Genomic DNA, 8358 nt, shown 5'->3' on the forward strand with positions numbered 1-8358 from the left:
TGCGGTAGTTTGAGCATTCTTTGGCATTGCCTTTCTTTGGGATTGGAATGAAAACTGACCTTTTCCAGTCCTGTGGCCACTGCTGAGTTTTCCATATTTGCTGGCATGATCCAGTTTAATCCCTCAGGGGCAGGGGCTGTGGATTCCCTGGGGTTCCCATGGTGAACTAGGAGGTGCAGGGCCCACGTCTGGGTTGTGCTCCACCACCACTGCAGCGCTCTTTTACAGACGTGAAAACAAAGGCCCAGCAGTGGGTAAATGACTTGCCTTGGATCTTGCAACCAGTAAGTCAGGAAGAGATTTCCCATCCAGGTAACTGGTTTTCAGAACCCGGATTCTTCAGCCCTTTGATAACATCTAAAGAGCCTCACAAGGCACGTGTTACTTTGTGAGCACTTAAAATTGGCAACGGTTGTCACCGCTGTCCTCATCATTATTGATGTTTTTTCCAGAACCCACTCTTGAGAAGGCCCAGCATCCTGACCCCTTCTTCTTCTTCTTCTTTTTTTAAAATGCATATTATTTTTAAAATTTTATTTATTTACTTGTTTTAATGACTGCACTGGGTCTTTGCTGCTGTGCACAAGCTTTCTCTAGTTTCTGCAAACTGGAGCTACTCCCTAATGGCAGTACTCTGTACTCCACGAAAGAGAAGCCCCTGCAATGGACTCCCTGGCACCCCAACTAGAGAGTAGTACCTGCTCACCCCAACTAGAGGAAGCCCTCGTGCAGCAGCAAAGATCCAGTGCAGCCAAAAATAAATAAATAAAAATTTTTTTAATTTTTAAAAAGAAAAGAGGAAAATGGAGATAGATGGATGGAAGTCTCAGGAACAAGAATAAAAATGATACTTTGGCAGGTGGGGCATTTTGGGAAGCTGGAAAACTGAGCTGTCACTATGGACACTCGTTCCCCTTGGGATGCAGTGGGGAGCAGGCAGAGGGTCTATGCTGTGCTTAGCCACTCAGTTGTATCCAACTCTTTGCAACCCCATGGACTATAGCCCACCAGGCTCCTCTGTCCATGGGATTCTTCAGGTAAGAATGCTGGAGTGGGTTGCCATTTCCTTCTCCAAGGGATCTTCCCAACCCAGGGGCCAAACCCAGGTCTCCTACATTGCAGGTGGATTCTTTACCATCTGGGCCACCAGGGAAGCCCCAAGCAGAGGGTCAGTCTCCAGGAAAAAGCCAGTGACTGGGCTGACATCCCAGAGGAGATGAGCACGCTTTTCCCTTCCGTATCCACAGTTGATGGAACCTAACTCAAGGCCAGGGAGCTGCCTTCCCGTTCTGCCCAGGTCTCGGTGACATGCTCTGACTTGGTGTGGACTTTCCTCACTCTCTGGCCTCTCTGGGCCCCTGGGCCCTGCCTGGATACACCTGCCCCCAGCTTCTCCTCCCTGGCCTGGAGAGCAGCAGCCTGAGGGCCCAGAAAGATGGTCCTGGGTGCAGAGCATCACTTCCATCCTCAGGGCCATGGTCTTTGAGGGACATTTGGCATCAACTGGAGCCAGTTTTGCCGACTCTGAAGGGCAGCCAGGGATGCTGCTAGATGTCCCAAGTGCACAGGACAGCCTGTCTTGAGAATCATCCATCCAGCTCTAACTGTCACTAGTCACTAAGGTTCAGAAACCCTGTTCAGCATCTGCCCTCCAGCTGTAAAATGGGAAGTGGCTGGCTCTCCTACCAGGATGTCATTGTGTATCTGTGCTTAAGGAAGCAGGCAGTGCCATTTGCTGGGAGGGTTGGTGCTGTTGTGCCCAGGGCAGGAAGGAGCCATGTGACTGACAGTGCCCAGCATTGGGGGTGGGGAGGAGAAAGACACTCCATCAGTGTTTGCAGCTCTCCAGGAAGAAGGCTCTTAAAAAATACTGCCTTTTGGAGTGACTTGTCTTGATAGATGATTGATGCATTTCTGCCAGGTTTTGCTTTTATAGGCTTCCCCCCCACCCCCGCCCCGGGGACACAAATGTTTCTGAGCATCAAGATTCAAAAGTGACTGATAGAACAATAATAAAACTGAGCAACAGAATAGGCAAGGATATTGCTCTGGACCAAAGGTGACCCTGAGTGTTAGGGGTTAGTGCTGGGGTGGCCAGGATGTCCTCAGGGATGCCAGGGACAGTGAGGGGCAGGTTTGGGGATGTAGTTGGAGTAGCCCACACAGGGAGAATGAGGTGGCTGGGCTCCAAAATTACTACAGATGGTGACTGCAGCCATGAAATTAAAAGACGCTTACTCCTTGGAAGGAAAGTTATAACCAACCTAGACAGCATATTAAAAAGCAGAGACGTTACTTTGCCAAAAAAATTCTGTCTAGTCAAGGCTATGGTTTTTCCAGTGGTCATGTATGGATGTGAGAGTTGGACTATAAAGAAAGCTGAGTGCAAAAGAATTGATGCTTTTGAACTGTAGTGCTGGAGAAGACTCTTGAGAATCCCTTGGACTGCAAGGAGATCCAACCAGTCCATCCTAAAGGAGATCAGTCCTGGGTGTTCGTTGGAAGGACTGATGTTGAAGCTGAAACTCCAATCCTTTGGCCACCTGATGTGAAGAACTGACTCATTGGAAAAGACGCTGATGATGGGGAAGATTGAGGGCAGGAGGAGAAGGGGACGACAGAGGATGAGATGGTTGGATGGCATCACCCACTCAGTGGACATGGGTTTGGGTGGATTCCGGGAGTTGGTGATGGACAGGGAGGCCTGGCATGCTGCGGTTCATGGGGTCGCAAAGAGTCGGACATGACTGAGCAACTGAACTCAACTGAGTTGACCCATCTCCCAAGGCTGCCTTCAGTCTCATGCTATTTCCTCTGTTGGGCATGCCCTTTTCATTGTCCCCCTCCTGGCAAACTCCTACCCACCCATCAAATCCCCACTCAGGTGGGGTTCCCATCAGCAGCAAGTTCCCTCCTTTCTTCTCCTGTCTCCTCCACACTGCTCTCCCAGCACCTCATAGACTTTTCTACTCTAATTCATATTAGTTGGGCAGCTCCTGGTGAACGGACCCTTCTCAGGTACAGGGACAAGGGCCTCCTGCTGTCTGCCTTTCTGGAATTGATTGAATTTGTTAAACATCTGCTCTGGGGGAGGTGTCATGCTGGGACTTCACCCAAGTGTGTCATTAAATCCTCGCCACCCCAAGAGGAAAGGATTGCTATTCCCATTTGTAGACAAGGGAGTAGCTGAGCTCAGAGGTTAAACAAGCTGCCCCCAGACCCCCAGCTTATAATTCTCCTAATAGCTGACACTGAGCATTTGCCCTGGGCCAAGCACTTCTGGGAGTTCTCTGTGTATTAACTCACGTCATCTTTGTTATAGTCTTGCTCAGTGGGTACTATCATTAGATCCATTTCACAGATGAGGAAACTGAGTTCCCAGGAGACCCAAGTGGGTGCAGGAGCCAGACTTTGAACCCTGGCCTCAGGCTAATTAGCAGACCTAATTAGGATTTGAACTCAGACTCACAGAGGGAGAGTTGACCTCTGTCTCTTCCTTTGCCTCTCAGGAGAGCCATCGCTCCATCCTTGCACTACTTTCTGGGGTCCCTGACAGTGGGATGGGCCTGGAGTTCCATTTTGGTGCTCTGCCCAGGACCTGGGGAGGGTAGTTTTCTGTCGAATATACCTATTTGTCATCCTGATGATGCCTTTCTGCCCCGAGCCCAGCCATGTGCTGACCAGTGCTGTGGCTGCCTGGGCGTTGGTTCCCTGAGCTTGGCGGCTCTGTGGCTGACCCCCTGTCCTCTCTCTGTTGCAGGGCACTGCCAGGGGGATGGATACCGCATTGGCTTCGGCCAGTGTGCGGGAAAAGTGCTGCCTGCCCTCTCGCTCGCCTGAGGTCCTCTCTGCTCTCCCAGAAACACCAGACTGGCACGCCACCCCCTCCACCTCCCTGGGGGGACCAGGGGCCCCCACTGTGGCTGCGGGCCTAGTTCTTCATTCAGTAATAAAGCTGCTGTGCTCTGTCTTCATGCTCTGAGCCTGGCACGGCTGTGCACAATGGCTACTCATGTTCTTGGTTTGTTTTTGTTCTGTTATTTTGTTAGTTTGCTTTTTTTTTTTTTTCATGGCCACACCATAGACATGCAGAATTTCCCATCCCAGGGACTGAACCCATGCCCCCTGCATTGGAAGCTTGGAGTCTTAACCACTGGACTACCAGGAAGTCCTTGTGTTCTTGGTTTGACTTGGTGGGTCAAGGTGTGTACTGCTTCCTTGAGAGGCATTCTTTAACTTGTTTTTCGGTTTTTATTAGTGAGGGTGAGGGTCTGATGCTTTTCATCAGACATCCTGGGCCTCCTGGTATTTTCCGGAATATGGGAAAATAATGACACTTGTATTGGTGAAGAGTTCTCCAAAGAAACAGAACCTATAGGAGATTTATAGGGAGAGAGGTTTGTTTCAAGAAACTGGCTCAGGTGATTGGGCTTCTCAGGTGGCACTATTGGTAAAGAACCTGCCTGCCAATGCAGGAGACATAAGAGACATGGGTTTGATCCCTGGGTCGTGAAGATGCCCTGGAGGAGGGCATGACAACCCACTCCAGGATTCTTGCCTGGAGAATCCCATGGACAGAGAAGCCTAGTGGGTCCATAGGGTAGCAAAGAGTTGGGCACAACTGAAGCAACTTAGCGTGCACATGTGTGATTGTGGAAAGTCCAAAATCTGCAGGGTAGGGTGGGCTGGGCAGCCCGAGCCTCAGGGAAGAGCTGCAGTGTGAGTCTGAAGGTATCCCCTGCAGAGTCCCCTCCTCTTCCAGGGAGAGCAGGCCTTTTTCTCTTAGGGCTTCAGCTGACTAGATGAGGCCCACCCATATTAGAGAGGATAATCTGCTTTACTCAAAAGTCACCACTTCAGTGTTAATCTCATATGAAAAATACTTTCACAGCCACATCTAGACTAATATTGGACCAAATTTCTGGGTACTGTGGCTCAGCCAAGTTGACACACAGATTTACCCATTGCAGTACCTCTCACATTTGTGGAGTCCTATCCCAAGGTCACAGGTGCGAGGTCTTGTACCAAGGCCACAGATGCAGAGCCCAGCACCAAGGTCACCTCTGGAACTGACTGAGCCCCCTAGCCAAGGTTGCCGTGAGTCACCCTGATCCTTAGTGGTTAGCTCCCTGACCAGTAAAAATACCCACCCTAACCAACCACCTAATGCCACCCTTCCAGCAGGAATTTTCCGTCTTGAGACTATAAAAGTTGGCTATTGACCCATGAAAACGGTTGGCTCTCCCTTGAGCCAGCCCGCTGTTCTAACAGCATCCCATGGGGTCTCCCTGGTCTGTCAGGAGGTCAGCCTGCTGTGCTTGCAGAGCTCACATCATCTCTGCTCTTTGTTCTTAATAAACTCGCTTCTTTCTGCAATGCTCTGTGTCTGGAAATTCTTTTCTAACTTGTGCTTAGACAGATTGTATTCATAGGTCCACCTCTGCCTAGCCAAGAATATACATGGAGATTCACTTATGTCTCAATATTTAAGAGAAATGAGCGAAGCCAACAAACTATTAAATACTCTTTATTCTTCTCTCTTGGCCTATATGTTTTCATAATTACAAAACAAAATATTTACAAAGCTATGGTTTTTATATGATTGAAAATTCACCAAATATCCACTATAAATGAATATAATTATCATTGCCTTTGAAGAATGTTAATGGGATGGTGATTGTGGGATGAGCACTAAAGATGTACAAATTCATGAATTGCTATATCAATATTTTTAAAATAAAATTTTATTATTTAAGTTAGTTTTTCTTGCCTTAATTTCATTAGAATCACTAATTATACTCTCTTAAGCTATTCACATAATTTGGGTTTTATTGACAGACTAATGTAAATGATGATAAAGTAAATTGAGTTACACTCAAAGTGTATGAAATGTAAATATTTTCAACACCTTAAATGTTAAAAATTGAAAAATTTATATTCATTTCCAGTTATTCTTTTTTAAAAAGATTTTTTGATGGGGACCATTTTTAAAGTCTTTATTGAATTTGTTACAATATTGCATGTGTTTCATGTTTTGGTTTTTTGGCCGAGGCATGTGGAATCTTAGCTCCCTGACCAGGGATTGAACCCACAGCTCCTGCATTGGAAGGAGAAGTCTTAACCAGTGGACCACCAGGGAAGTCCTCAATAATTTTTCTTTGACATTCAAAATTATCTATTAAAATTAAAAGGTAAGATACAAATTATAATTAAAGAACATTAACATCAAATTTATTTAAATCAAGTTGAAATGTTTAAATTTATTTTAATTCAATTAAATTCTACTAAATACTTGTTATAAAAATAAAACTATTTGCAATCCTAGTGTTCAGTGTCACCTAGTTGCAAAGTAAAAAATTAATATCACTCTGTTTATTTTATGTAAGTATAAATTAATATAAATTAGTTGACATTGCAAAATGGGCCCTAGTTGCCATGTGCAGCTGTTGTGAATGCCATGCCAGAACCACACATTGAAAAACAAGGAAATGAATTTAGGGTAGGACTGAGGAATGACACTGGGGCAATCATCTGCTGCATTCATGCTGTAGGAAGTAGTTAATGACCATCAGGTTCTCTTACCACAGTGCTTCTGCTGCCCTGCGCCCCCTGGAGGAGGGAGGAAGTGTCCATCGAGAGTGTTGGCACTGACCCACCACACAGCTGTGTGGCATTCACATGGCATTTTGTTTTGAGGGCACAACCCAGAGGTGTGAAGAGTCCCTGGGGCTTGAGTCCCAAGGAGATAAGGGCCCATGTGTTCTTTATTTATTTATTTTTTTCTCACTTTTTGGCCACACCGCTTGGCATGTGAAACTTTAGTTCCCTGACCAGGGATTGAACTATTGCCCCCTGCGGTGAAAGCTCAGAGCCTTAACCACTGGACCACCAGTGAAGCCCCCCCATGTGCTCTTGAATACATTCATGTGTGTGTGTGTGTTTGTGAGGGGCTGGGCCCTCTGGAGCATGGATCCCAGGGAAAGCCTGCCTCCTCCCCAGGCCTACAGGCAGTCCTGCGCCTTTACCTCTCTCTCTGGACCCCCACACTGTCTCAGACATCTTTTTGTATAAATGAAGACACTTGAGGACTTCCCTGGTGGTCCATGGTTAAGACTTCTTCCAGTGCAGGGGTGTGGGTTTGATCCCTGGTCAGGGAGCTAGGATCTCACATGCCTTTTGGCCAAAAAACACAAAAACATGAAACAGAAGCAATATTGCAGCAAGTTCAACAAAGACCTTGAAAATGGTCCACATCAAAAAAAATCTTAAAAAGAATAGATGAAGAGACTTGTTCATTTCACATAACTAGAGAGTGGTAGAACGGAGCCTGGACTCCACAGCCTTGGACTTCTAGGGCTAATTGTGAAACAGTGGTTGGAACCTTGATTTTGATCCTTGGAAGTGAGCTTCTCAAGGCAGGGTTGTGCTTGACTTATCTTTGTGTCTAAACCCCTTTACACAGGTTGCTATTTAATCACTTCAGTCATGTCAGACTCTGCAGCCCCATGGACTGGAGCCCACCGCTCCTCTGTTGATGGGATTTCCCAGGCAAGAATACTGGAATGGGTTGTCATGCCCTCCTCCAGGGGATCTTCCTGACCCAGGATTCAAACCTGCATCTTCTGCATTGGCAGGCAGGTTCTTTATCACTGAGCCACCAGGGAAACCCAGCACAGTAGCTGCTCATAAACGTGTGTGGCATTGCATCACAGAGTTGCCTATCTCATCACTATGAGCTCAATATGAAGCTCTTCCAAATTATATTAGAGCTGCATTTGGTAATCCAAGAGAAGGAAAAGGGCTTCCTAGGTGGTGCAGTGGTAAAGAATCCAGCTGCCAATGCAGGAGATGAGATTCAGGTTCGATCTCTGGGTCAAGAAGATCTTCTGGAGAAGGGAATGGCAACTCACTCTGGTATTCTTGCCTGGGAAATCCCATGGATAGAGGAGCCTGGTGGGCTACAGTCCATGAGGTCACAGACAGCTGGACACAACTGAGTATCTGAGCAGAGCAGAGAAAGAAAAAAATCATGTGTTTAAGGATGGTCATTGCAGCACTCCTGATGTAGCCCAAGTTTCAGCCCTGTGGGTGTCATCCCATCACAGCCCTCTGGAGTCATTCCTTCCTTAGTGTCTATTCATAGGAAGCTAGAGCCCCCATTCCATCTTCACGGTGACACCCAATATTTCCCCACTTAATGGACTGACTGATATGAAATGGGGCTGACTTGTAATATTTGTTGTTGTTTAGTTGCTCAGTCATGGCTGACTCATTTGTGATGCCATAAACTGTAGCCTGCCAGGCTCCCCTGTCCATGGGATTTCCCAAGCAAAAATACTGGAGTGGGTAGCCATTCCC

At 47.0% G+C, this 8358-nt stretch overlaps 1 protein-coding gene across 1 annotated transcript in view; it reads left to right on the forward strand.

The window, feature by feature from the left end:
- Window positions 1-4009, forward strand: part of FAH (fumarylacetoacetate hydrolase (fumarylacetoacetase)) — a 30882-nt gene extending 26873 nt beyond the window's left edge. The window contains exon 14 of the mRNA XM_010843229.1: window positions 3761-4009. Within this exon, the coding sequence (XP_010841531.1) occupies window positions 3761-3840 (80 nt within the window). The 3' untranslated portion in view covers window positions 3841-4009. The remainder of the gene's footprint in view (window positions 1-3760) is intronic.
- The last annotated feature ends 4349 nt before the right edge of the window (window positions 4010-8358 follow it).

Source organism: Bison bison, unplaced genomic scaffold, assembly GCF_000754665.1.
Source record: "Bison bison bison isolate TAMUID 2011002044 unplaced genomic scaffold, Bison_UMD1.0 scf7180017864181, whole genome shotgun sequence".
Taxonomy (NCBI): Eukaryota; Metazoa; Chordata; class Mammalia; order Artiodactyla; family Bovidae; genus Bison; species Bison bison.